The sequence below is a fragment of the Ruditapes philippinarum genome, unplaced genomic scaffold (assembly GCF_026571515.1).
Source record: "Ruditapes philippinarum isolate M1 unplaced genomic scaffold, ASM2657151v2 ctg157_1_1_1_1, whole genome shotgun sequence".
Taxonomy (NCBI): Eukaryota; Metazoa; Mollusca; class Bivalvia; order Venerida; family Veneridae; genus Ruditapes; species Ruditapes philippinarum.
The window spans coordinates 435,927-449,864 of record NW_026854186.1 but is presented as its reverse complement, the minus strand read 5'-3'; the positions used below and the strand labels follow the sequence as shown (position 1 = coordinate 449,864).

Sequence of the window (13,938 nt, the reverse complement as noted above, 5' to 3'; positions counted from 1 at the left end):
TTCATTGCATAACAAGGCCTCCGTTTAAAAATATCATTAAGCTCTATAGTTATAGGGTAGGGTCAATATCATTTAATGAACAAATATTATAATATACATGTTGTACATGTATACATATGGTAGATGTATCTAAATGACTGTCTTTCACAAGCTTGAACTGGGATATACACGTATAAATAATTAAGCAAGCAGTTATAATTGTTAGCTCAAAATTACCGAAGAAGATTTAATGACAGAAAAAACTTGTAATATTTGGTTTGATAACATTTTTAGAAAGTTTACAGGTCAATGATTTGGAAATGTTCCAGGTGCCTGCAAAGATATATACTTATTTTTTTTTGCTTAGTAAAACGAGAATTTATACATGTACATGTATAAATGTAACGAGTGTAAAGTCTTCATCAATGTACAGACCAAGTACTGTTTCAAACGGCCTCATTGTAACATATAAACACATTGGAAGAAGTACTTAAAAAGCCAACATTTACTTTCAGGCAATTAATCGGGTATTTGACAGGTGTAACAGTTGGCATTTATCAATGAATAGTAAGCATTAAACAGTCGCTGTAAGCATTTAGCAGTTGAAAGTAAGCAGTTGACAGTAGGCAGTTGACAGTAGGCAGTTGACAGTAAACAGTAGGCTGTCGTTTATGGAATTCCGTACGTAATAAAGTTTTTTTTGTCAGGAATCCATTTTTAAAACTTTTGACGTCATATCTGTGATATGCAGGCTTCATAACCTCAGATCCCCTTTCAAAATTCCATTTTATTTAGTTCCGCCCATTGTTTTCTCGTAACGGACACACGCCTTTTTTTTTTACTTGGGGACCATATGCCGCTTTTCATGGAATGGCACTAACGTGTCACATTGAAGGTTCCATGAAAATCACCATATGAACACATCTGCGGATGTTTCAAAATTCTAAATTTTATCAGTTCATGTTAAATGTTGAATTCTGCTTAAGCCGGTGCTAGGGGGCGTGGACGGTAGTTTGCACTTGACAGTACCGTCCATGAACAGGCTCAATCAAACCGAGCCTGCAACATTTTCAATTTTGCCGTGTTGGGCTTTCTTTGGGTATTCTTATTTTTCTCTCTATTATATAAACATTGTGATGTTGACAACTAAAACTGATGGGCCGTTCTTGAATTATGGATTTGGAACATACTGAATTATGATGTGTTTCATTTACATATTTCATTTGCTAACCCAGATAGATTCTAACTCCACAAATTGAACAATGTTTTAATAATGAGACGGATTAACAATTTAAAAATCTGGATCATCATAAGTGTAGGAGTCATGTCTTTCAGGAGATTAGTAGAAAAATAGGATCTACGGAACTGGTTAGAAACTGGCAATGAAGGAATCTTCAGAATGCGAATTTGTCGTGACTTTTATAAAGATCTATTTCGAAATTCATAGGGATTCGATTCGGCTTAAAGTAAGTGCAATTTCTAGATCTACTTCATGTGATTGCTTATTTTTCTTTTTTTTTAAAGTTTTTTATCATGCATTGGAACTAAACTGTTACATCTTGTAAAATTATCATGAAACGACCCCGAGAACCTCATGTAGATCTATATTTTAGAAACATGACACGCGCTTTCTCCCGGTCATCTTCAAATGAAGAGTACTTCGGCAATGGCTACGGAAAATAAACAACAGAGATGTACCATAGAGAAATCAAAATTTGCTTTCACAAGAAAAGTAGACACTTCAGAGAAAAATCCTGAAAAATCTCGAGGGTGACTTTTTTTCTAGTGTACAAAAATAGTTTAATTTTTATTCAACCTCGTTTTGTTAATTCATAACAGGCAAAAGTTCATTTCCATTTTTAATGGGACAGACTATAGATATACATTGTACATTGATATGTCAGGAATGACTTATTTTCGATTTGTGGCCATTTTGAACGCTATCTTGAGACTTAAAATGAAATGACACGAGTGAAATTTAATGCAAACTATTATTTACGCCACCAGAAATATTTAGGAGAATTGTAAGGTTTTACAAAATCACTGCGGTATACCGTACCCCGGATATTGCTCGATATTATGAGGAATTTCATCCGATTTCGCGACTTTGAACGGGGAACAAAGGTAAATTCAGTAACAATATTTAGTCATTTTGAATTGGTTTGATATAAATTTTACAGAAAAACAGATACTTCGATAATTTCTCTAGTTACTGAAAACCCATAAATGTTGAGAAATAGCTTTGAAAAGTAATTAGGAGGTAAAATCCGTCTCTTTGCTCAAGTGATAAATGAGCTCGGATAAGTCAAATTTGATGTTACTGTGCATATACTTCCTTAAAAGAAAAACTTGAATCGAGTGAAATGTGAAAATGATGATAATTTTTATGTTGTAAATGTTCAATCAACAATAGAAATTCAGATGATAGCGCATTTTGAGAATAAATGCACATGTCAGTGTACCGAGTATTGCGTTGGAGTTGCTTGCCGGTGTCACGAGTATTGCTTTTTAGTGTAACGAGTATTGGTTATTAATATCCAGTAAACACAAAGTATTTACCACATTTGATCTTAAATATTTCTTATTGTGTATACTTATTTACACTATATGTGCAGAATATGCAGAGTTCGGAGGTTCTTAACTTCTTTACTGGAAACATCTGCGAATAATCAATACGCAGTGAGATTTCCATTACTGATCATGAAAAAAACGAACGAAGTCAGCAACTTTCTGTGTTGCTATCGAAGGATCAACATTTTCAGAATTTATTAATAATAATTGCATATCTTATTATTAATAGTAACAAAATTGCATTAAAATTGTATTAATGCTGCCTCAAGATTGTCAATATTAGACGGTATTGTGCAAGTGTACCAGTATCTAATATCACCCCACTTCCTACCATGCCAAAAATCCATATAAAGGTAACTTTAGGTCATTTTTCACCTGCATTCTAGCATCGCAAACCGTCTGCTAGTCATTAGCAATGAGATATGACTGCCGGGCGGCTACATCTCAAATCAAAGCACAGAAGGCGCTGAATTTGTTTGGGTCTCAGAATGTCAGAAAGGTGAAAGTTAAGAGATTGTAAACCAATTTGTTTTTTGTATACTGCTACCAATGCTTTCCAGTGTTTTACCTGTAGTAAATTGGCTATAAGAGTAATTGCAACACTGATATTCAATTCAATGTTTATTTGACTTAACAATTTAAACAAGAGGGCCATGATGACCCTGAAGTCGCTCACCTGTATATAGGCCCCCCGGAGCGGGGCAAGTTTAAACCCAAGGGCTTTTATTTGAATAAACTTGGTAGACACTCATTAGAAGATGTTTCATGCGAAATATCAAAGCTTTAGCTCTTTTGGTTTTTTAGAAGATGATATTTCATGCTAAACATCTAAGGTCTAGCTTGTTGGGTTTTTTTAAAAAAAGATTTTTTAAGATTTTTTAAACAATGACACTCCTGGGGCAGGGCCAGTTTTGACCCAGGGCTTTCATTTGAACAATCTCTGTAGACACTTACTAGAAGATGTTTCATGCTTAATATCTAAACTCTAGCTATTCGGGTTATTTCCAAGAAGATTTTTAAGTTTTGCTATACACATATAAGGAAAATTAATGTCCCCTGGGGCGGGGCCAATTTTGACCCCAGGGCTCTTAGTTGAACAAAATTGGTAGACATCAATTAGAACATGTTTCATGCTAAATATCTTAGCTCTAGCTCTTTGGGTTCTTTAAAAGAAGATTTTTTAAGTTTTTACTATATGCATATAGGAAAAATCAATGATCCCCTTGGGCGGGGCCAATTTTGACCCAAGGGCTTTTATTTGAACAAACTTGGTAGACACCCATTAGAAGATGTTTCATGCCAAATATCTTAGCTCTAGCTCTTTGGGTTCTTTAATAGAAGACTTTTAAAGTTTTTACTATATACATATAGGGAAAATCAATGACCCTCTGGGGCAGGGCCAATTTTGACCGCAGGGCTTTTATTTGAACAAACTTGGTAGACACTCACTAGAAGATGCCAAATATCTTAGCTCTAGCTCTTTTGGTTTTTTAGAAGATGATATTTAAAGTTTTTTCTTTTGGTTGCCATGGCAACCAGATTTCTGCATGGAATTAAATTCTTTGAACAATTTTAAAGGTGACCACCAAAGGATCATTTCTGTAAAGTTTGGTTGCAATTGGCCATGTGGTTTAGGAGGAGATGTTGTTAGAAAAGTTTGACGCCATTTTTTGAAGGACGCACGACGCACGACGGACGCAGAGGTGATGACAAAAGCTCACCCTTGAGCACTTTGTGCTCAGGTGAGCTAAAATGAGTTGCCTTAGCTGGGATTTGAACTCCAGACCTCTCGCTTCCTAAGCGAGCGCGCAAAACCCTGGGCCCAACGGTGAAGCTTTTTTTAAAGGGCCCTGAAGAAAACCCATATTTTTTCTAAATTGGGGTTTTTGTAACTCCTTTTTTTTCGCGCAAAAAGGGATTTTTGTTTACACAGAGAAAATTAATCATGGAGTTTACTAAAAAGCATTAATTAAAAAGAAAAAAACAAAATTAAAATCTTCGGGGCTTTTGGGGAAATTTTTTGCTTAAAAATTAATGGGGCCGTCATTTAAACAATCTTTCCATTTGTTCCCCCCTAATTTTCGGGGGTTAGTTTACATATAAAGGGAAGAAACGCTAAAAAAAGCGTTTACTTTGGGGCATTTAATTAAGGGGCATCGGGTCTAAAAAATTTCCCGCTACCTAATTTTTTTGGTCGCCCGCCCCAATAAAAAAAACTAAATAATTGATTTTGTTAAAAAACCTTTGGGGAAATTTTTTTTACTGAAAGTGCAAAGACTCTTAACTAAGTGACCAGGTAAGTGATATTTTTATTATTTATAATAAAACAATGCCTATGTGCAGTAAATATTTTATCTCTAACATTTTTTATTTTTTATTAGCTCATCTGAGGACAATGTCCGAGCGTCAAAAATTTATCTAAACAACTTCTACTCCAAAACCTCTTAGCCAAATTTGTTAAAACTTTGCAGGAGTGTACCTTGCATAAAGCTCTACCAAAGGTGTTCAAACAATAAAATCTCATGCAGAACTTAAAAACTCTTCTTTTAAAAAATCCAAAGAGCTAGAGCTTAGATATTTGGCATGAGACATCTTATACTGAGTGTCTATCAAGTTTGTTCAGATCAAATCCCTGTGGTAAAAATTGGCCCCGCCCCGAAGGGTCATTAATTTTCATTATACATCTGTATGTACACATGTATTCTTTATCATCAAAGACATCATGTGATAAGGTGTTAAACTCAAAAACCAGTATTTACAGAACAATTTCCCTTTAAACATATAATTTTCCATAAAATAATGTTATTTTTTACTCTACGTCTTCATTTCATCATAAGGGATTGACTTAAAATTTTAAATATGTGTTCCTTACCAACAACTACATCATATGTGACAATGTTGTTCACTTTAGCACCAATATTTTTCAAGAGTATTTCCCCATGAACTCATTTTCATCCTAAAAAATGTGACTTTTTACTTACTTCTTTATTTCTTAAGGTATCTACTTCTAACTTAAAATATAATTATGTGTGACAATATTCATAACTCTAGCATGAATATTTCCAGAATTATTCCCCCTTTGAACTTAGATGTTTATTATGCCCCCGAATGGGTGGCATATTAAAATCGAACCGTCCGTCTGTCAGTCCGTCTGGCTTCATACATATAGACAGTGGTGCAATATGCACATGCAGTAAAAGGTTAAAGCGATACCGGCATTAGCCCTCGGGCCAATATTTTACTAAGTGTGTCGACATGTTTCTTAAGTTACACTTGCCCTGTAAAAACCTATAATAAATGTCATCTAAATATTTTTTTTTCTTTTTAGAGATGGGTATCCCTGATCACAGTTTCTTTAGACATGTATTTAAATATTTTTATCGTCAATTTTGATGGATCTACCCTTCTCCTGACCCTGCTCCCGACTATAAGCACGCACTTAAACGCAATCTTCATTAACACGCTTAAACTATATTTCATCCATAGTGTGATTGTCTATCAAATCGGGAATTTAATCTCTGTATGTCCGTAGAAAAAAACAGTAATAACAATGAATATGCATTGTTGAATCTAAAATATTTGAATAAATATCATAAACAGTACATTATCAGCAAAATAAACAGACGTTAAATTAGATAAAAATATCGATTTTCCATTCTAATTTGCTCATTCTGTTTTGCAATACCTGAACTAAAGGGGTATTTTGCAATACATGTACACTTAAAATCAAACTCGGATCTTTTTGGCGTATTTTTGAAATTTTACATGTTTTCCTGAAATTTGACTTACAAAATTTGGATTAGAAAGAAAAAAATCTCGATTCAATTTTTTTTTATCTTGGTAATACAAAATCTTAACATTTTACAGTAGCGTTCAGTTTTTTTCTATGAGCACCCATCTTTTGGGTTTAATCAATTTTTCAATTGGGATACTTTTATGTCTTTTTGATAACAAAAAAACCCCAGATATATAAAACTTAGTAAATGAAAAACCATGTTTGGAAAAAAACGTGCTAACTTTCTTTGTTCCCCCTTCAAAGAGCGAAAAGGGATGAAATCCCAAATATCCGAGCAATATCCGGGGGAAGGTTCCCGGGAGTGAAAAGTGATCTGTTTTTATATACGACCAAAAACGCTGCATTTTTATAAATGACCGCCATATAAAAAAGATAATTTCGTATTTCAGAAAATTAGCTTTTATGTATGTTTGAAAATAATTCCTGTCATAAATACACGTGAATTTCATCTTAATATTCACCGTTAACATCTTATGACGCGTGAGCTGTAAACGTTAGTTGAAAGAATCCTAGTTGAAAACGTATACAGCTTACGAAGATCTATTTTTGTTAGTTAGTTTAAACATATTTATTTAGCTCGATTATGAAACGAGTTTTTGCAACTTATAAATCACTTTCTAGTCCACTTCCTGGTGAGAAAAAAATGATCGTGACTTGAGAAGGGCTCGAACACATGATCCCTGGGTTGAGGGGCAGACACCTTATAATAAACCACTAGGCAAGCGCTCCTCTTGGGGTATTATGGTAGTAATCTTGGTCGCAGATGATGTCGATCAATATTCGTAGAAGTACTAGTCAAAGTTGTAATTTCAAAATTAGATACAAATGTGTAGCAGTCATATTCGATGTCGCTGAATCGCAGTCGTCGATGCAGTCATAATAATTTAAGTCTTTGTACCTGTAGTCGCCCTGTAAGTTGAAGCTGTATTGGTTATCGTATATGTCTAGAATACTTGTGGCCGCCGTCATCGTCGTAGTATTAAACGACAAGTCTTTGTGAAAGTAATGATCGAAGTCTTGGCTGTAGCATAAGCAATCGACAAGTCGTTGTCGTAAATCTTGGCAAAGTCTTTAAAGTCGTAATCGTAATAGTCGTAGTAGTTAGTCACAGTCATGGTTGCAGTTAAGTTGCCGACTTATCCTTTGAATTCGTGGTCGTTGCTGAAGTCGTATACGTCAAAGTCGTTTCTTCGTTGAAGTCGTCTGTATCCTCAGGGTCAGAGTCGTACTTGTAGTTATATCATTCGTAGTCGAAGAAATGGTCGCAGTTTGCGAATTCGTAAAAGTCGTAGGTAGTCGTATAAGTTGTAGTCGTTATCGTAGTCATAGCTGAACTCGTAGTCATTAATGGTGTAGAAGACGTAGTCGTGGTCGTGATCGATGTCGTAGTGATCGAAGTCGTAGTGATCGAAGTCGTAGTGATAGGAGCCGAATTAAAAGTCGCAAAAATATAGACGTGGTCTTTGTCATTGTCGTGGTCGAAGTTGTTCGGACGATCATAAGTTTAGTCATGTAACAAAATGAGCTAGTAGTATATATACGATAATATGCAGCATCTTGACGTATGCAGCTAAAGGTAAGCTGCTTTCGGTGTAAGCTGTATACAGCTGTAAATGTTATTTATTGTACTCACATCAAACATATTTATTCCCTGCGGTCTGGAGACCGCAGGGTATTGGTACGCGCATGGAGGAGCACGTGACCTGTTTTCGGTACATGGAGGAGCATGTGATCTGTAAACCGTACATGATTGGTTAATTGACCTTTTCGATAACCTGGCTAAATACCGTTTGCCGGTACGTTACGGATAATCCTCTAGGGAATTAGTCAGAATTACACATAAGGTGTCACCCCCGGCTCTAGAAAGTAGTTCTTTTAAATTTTGAAATGGCCTATTTCATATCATCTTAATTGATACTGGTTATATTTTAAGTATATCTTTAGTTATTATGTACATGAAGTTTCATTTCTGAGTACTTTAAAGGTTGTTTTTTATGTATTTTTGCAGGATTTCATTTCTGGGTGGAAGGTTTCATGAGGCACTTTGCACAAGAATACACACCAGTTACTATTTGGAATATTCTATAGTGATTACAGAAATTAAAAGCTGCAGAAAAACTCCAAGGGCTAATGTATTATTTTTTTGTGCTAAATTTACTTGGACTGCATTGGTGTTTAAAGAAATGGTCATGAAGTTTCGGTACCGGATTTGTTTTGTCCAGAATTTAGCCTTAAATGTGATGGATTTACTATAGGATATATGGGTCGAGAATTCAGTAGGCCGTGTCCATAATTAAGAACAAAAAAACTATTACGTTATTTCTAATTTTCTATAATTATGTTACCGTTTAAGGTGGAAAAACTTGACTGATGTGTTTGAAAATTATCTATGTTTCTTTATTATGTCTCCAAAATTTTACAAACAATAAATTGTTTATACTGAAAATCTACAAAATAAAAATATTCGTAGTGGCATCTGCCATAATAAATAGAGATATTTTCTGCGTAAACTTGTGTGTTTACTTTATTTTTTTTATTTATTTATTTTGCTCGGAATTATTCATAAAATGGTAAGCCTATTTAATCATTTTCTTAAAAAAGAAATAATTGTTTTATGTTCGACCTTCTCCGGTCATCAACGGTCACCAGTTTCCGAAGACCTTCTCCTATATTGATCTATATTCCTGATACAAACGATTATTTATCCCCCCCCCCCCAAAAAAAAAAAATTAAAAAAATGTTGAAATAGTTAAATGAAATATCTTAATATCATTAAAAATGTTCCCCGCAGGAAACCATTTTACTTGTATATACTCGTACATGTATCTTACATTAAGGCCATCACTCTATGACACACATAATGAAATAAAAATAAAATATAATTAATTGCAAATTGGAAAATAAGCAGAGGGATCATCTTTTATTGTTATCCTCTTTATATATTTCGCCAAGTACTTCATTCCTTATTTTAAGTTAACCCTTGGCATTAACAAGAACATATTACTTTAAAATATTACTAAAATTCATTTGTATTGGTTAGATTTTATGACCCCAAAGTGCGGTCGTTTGTCTTATGTTAGAAATTGCGTATGTACCTGTGTAACGCACTTTGTAATTGCGTAACGCACTTAAGGATCGGACCCAAAACTTCGTAACGCACTTTGGGGTCCGACCCCAAATTGCGTTTGACCCCAAAGTGCGGTGTTACAAAGCAAAGGTCACTGGAAATAGAAAATCAGTACGCGATCAATAACAAAGTTTGGATATTTCAATGTCATTGTTTAAAAAAAGAAAGAAAATAGCTCAATAACTAAATTTGGGAAATGAGATATTTAGAATTAAGGTTAAAGTCACTGCGAACAAAAAATAGAAAATTGGTTTCAGGTTGAGAAGTAGAGTGAGGAGTGAGATATAAAAAACTTAGTATAGCAAGTTTACGTGAAGACCTCGCTTGCGATAACTTTAGGGTCCCCACCTAGGTTCAAGGTCAATACATTATTAAGTTTTCAATCTGTTGGAATTACAAAATGCTTGCTTGTTTCTTTTGTTTCTTCATATACTTACATTGTACGTTGCTTGTATTTTTATTCCAACTAGAACAAAAATTTCAACAATGATGATAATTGAAAACCTGGTATCGAGACATTTGCCATGTTTTATGTTTTTATTAATTCATTTTTTATCATCTCGATGTTTCATATTTGAGAACTTTACGCCTATAATGTTTTGTTCTTATCATAAATTCTAATTCATATGTGGTACCTTTGGCTCTGTGGTTCATCAAGTGTTTGAAATATAGGTATTTCTTAATTCTGTTTAACTAAATCATTTATTTTGTTTGCGCTTTTCTCTCGCCTTTATTACATGTATATTATAGTTTTGTCCTAAAACTTATTTTTTTAATCACTAAGTATAAGATTATCACATTATTTGTTATATAATTCGTGAAACGGGAAACTAGCATGTCTACACAAATAACTTTATTATAATATAGTTTTACCTTGGTAACATTGCCGATGACAACAGCTTGCTGCATCCCGCTGAACAACATAAGAAGGAACAATGATAGGAAGGTGCCCGTCGGTATAAATCGAGCAAGCTCTTTCATTCGGTCACAGAACAATGTTTTCTTCTTATTGATGATAATGTCAGGTTTATTAAGAAACAAACATATCACGGTCATGCCAATTACTGCAAATGAGATGAAAACGAATTTTATGACATTTTCGTAATTTGTTTTGTCCCCTGGAAAATTGACTTCTGCGTGGATCTGATATCCGAAAGGTCCTATCCAAACCATTTGTTTAGCGTTGTTCTCTCTTTCTGTAATATTGTCAATTTTAATTTGCCCGTCTAATACCTCCGAAGTTCGCATTGAATCATTAAAAGGTCTATTATTATAATCTCCGCAGTGCAAGATGGCAGACTCTAAGAGATTTCCAAAAACCTGTGCAGCATGACAAAACACCAGAAAAACACCTTGGAACTGTTGAATTGCTTTGTCCATGTTTATTTTAGCAATGGCAGAATAACTTGCTCCATAACTAGCTAGTATTATCTCTTGCGCCGTCCAAAGAGGAGCATGGAAGAATCCAAAAAAGCATGCTCCTGGAATAAGAGTATACATGGATGGGTACACATTGGCAGCACAGTACAGAACGTGACCGAACAAGGCGGTTAAAATGATTCCTTTTGGGCGAACATTCTGTGTGATATATGTCGAAAATAGACAACCAATCGCAAAGGAAAAATACATGCACGCTAATGAACTGTTGCCTAACTTATTCATTGGATACAAGCTTGTTTGGATGTTTCTTAATGGCATAAAAGATATAAAAGCAAACATTAAACCAATGCACAGTGAAATAAAACTCCGCCATATTGCTTTTTTGCTGTTCATTTTATGATTTTCTTCCGATTCCATGGACCCGTCACGCATTCCTTTTCTCACAAACGACCGATGCCTGTCTAATTCAACTTTGAACATAACTTTTGTGTTTATAGAGTTTCCATTAGTGTCAAGACACTGACACAAAATATCTGTCGATGTTTTTGTCAATACACTTTCAGAATCATCGGGATATTCTTCTTTCAAACCTATTCTTTCTTCATACAATAATGAATCCGTGTCGCTTTCAAGAAAAATAAGGTTATTTAAGGAGTCAAAATCGCTAACTTTCATTTCCTGACTAGATTTACTATACACAGGTTTTCCCAATTTAACAAACTTTAATGATTCGCTGTCAGGATCCATTTTAAAGCTTGGACGTCCATCCGATGCGAATGTAATTTCCTTAGCTTTTAATCAATTGAGAATACTGTGTTGTTTGCCCTGAAATTTCCTATTTGCTATCCGAATTTTTACTGTGCGTATATAGATTAAATTTCTCTCGCTGACAGAAGTCCTGAAAATAGTAAGTAAGCTATAATTATCTTATACATGTGTAACTTGAGCAAATAGCGAATTGGGAAAAATATTTCTATAGTTCTTTTCCATTAAACAGTACAACAATTTTAAAAAAATTATTTCATCAAATTATTTCATTTTGCGTGATTATATTTAATAATATTTTATAATGATAAGATTAAATTTAAAATTTGTAATTTAATTTCTGTATAAAATATACACAAGTCATTTTAAATAGAGGATATTGAATTCAATACTAAATTAATTGAACGAGTTGAATGTTATGTGAGCCTTTGGCGAGCAAAATATTATTTATTCAACGAGTCCACTGATCTCAGCATTTAAACCCACACGACAAATAAAATTTTTTTCCCCCTAAATACACCCTTAAACCCTTTATTGTTTATGAATTTAAAAAATATTAATTTTAAAACCCAAACATTTAATTTAAATTAAATTTATCACCTTTTTTTTTATGAACCCCCTATCGAAATTTTTAAAAAAATACAGACACATGTAAAGATGTATTTAAAATTTTTTTTAAATTTTTAATCTTTAATTTGGAGGTCATTTAAATTTTGGGCATTAGGGTACCCTTAAAATTTAAATATACAATTTTCCCGTGTCTTTGAATTTTTTTATTTTAGTGTAAAATCGGAATACATTTCACCGAGTGTGCACCAAAAGGTGTATTTCCCGAGTGGCGCAACCACGAGTGAAATATGAACTTTTGGTGTTCACAAGGTGAAATATATTTCGATCTTACACTAAACTAAACAAATTTTCTTTTTATTATACGCAAAAAAAAAACGTTTTAAAAAGACAACAAACCTAATACTAATCATGACGTCATTTACGACGTCACGTCATTAAGTTGGTTCCCAGTACTGTGCACGCTGGTATTTCACTGAAACAACGTAAGGGGCTTAAATTTAAAACAGTGAAATTATCAAATTGATAATTTCACTGTTTAAAACAGTGAATTTACCAGTTTTATATCATTGATATATTTCTATAAACCACCGAAAAGCATGTAATAAACTGTTTTCTTCATTTTTAGGCGAGCGTTTTTGTAATTGCTAATTGCAACATTTTATTTATTACCTATATTTCTTTAAGGTAATATTCCAATGAATATCAATAATTATTTAATTTTACCCTATATCAGTCAAAGATAAATCTGAAAACCCCAAAATCCCTTAATTCAGCAAATTTAAAGGGGTACAGGGGCCTTTAAAGGTTTTTTACAAAAAGCGCGGAAAAAAGCGCCTTTGCAATTTCAGTTCGTTTGCAAGCAAGGGGGTTCCTTACAATTTTAAAATTTTTAAAAAAAAGTTATTTTATCATTTTTTCGTTTAAAAAATGTGACATTTTATAGTTTCGTGAAAATATTTTTGATTTTCCCTATTTCATCAAGGGGAAAAAAAATTTCCTTCTTATTATTTAAGTTAACCCGTGAAATATAGTGCTATCAGTTCAATATATTTCATATTTGTTAAAAATAAATATGAAATATAAATGTGAAAGTGGGCAGAGTCAAAACTCATATTTATTTTAAGGGACTTCTTCCGCCATTTTGTTTGAAAAAACTGATAAATAAAAATCTTTTTGTAGAATTCTGTTTTGAAAGTTATCTAGAACACACCGTACAATCAAATGGGCAGACAGCAGTTCAAACGTCGACAGCTGTACCAGTATATACATGTCGGCGCACGAAACACAATTGACGGACGGTAAGTATTCATAATTATCCCAACTGTGTTCGAGTTAATCAATGTTATGGCTTCATAGTCAACATCCAAAGGAGCATACTAACAAATTTCTGGCCCTGTGCAAGCTTTACTTCACGCGAATTTTGACTGAAAATAACCACACTATCCGATGAGATGTGGCATTTTTATTTTTAAGTCACAAAATCTTATATTTTCTCATGATAACTAAGCAAGACGCACACAGCAGAAAGCATAATGTGCCTGTAAGAAAGCAACATGTAAAAGTCAGAATGCAAGGTGTACAAGTCAAAATGCAAGATGTACAAGCCAGAATGCAAGATGTAACGTAAAAAAGCAAGATGTAATTTTTGCGTTAATACCCTTCCATAGACGTCTACTAGTTGATCTTCACTTGCTGCATTTCTTGCTTTGATGCTTTGCATCACTGCTTTTCTTGTTTCATTTGCTGCTAA

General features: G+C 33.7%; 1 protein-coding gene across 1 annotated transcript in view; it reads right to left on the bottom strand.

Annotated features, from left to right (window-relative positions):
- Window positions 1-13,938, bottom strand: part of LOC132739325 (protein unc-93 homolog A-like) — a 98,836-nt gene that overhangs the window by 74,625 nt on the left and 10,273 nt on the right. The window contains exon 2 of the mRNA XM_060727016.1: window positions 10,347-11,751. Coding sequence (XP_060582999.1) covers window positions 10,347-11,600 — 1,254 coding nt within the window. The 5' untranslated portion in view covers window positions 11,601-11,751. The remainder of the gene's footprint in view (window positions 1-10,346; window positions 11,752-13,938) is intronic.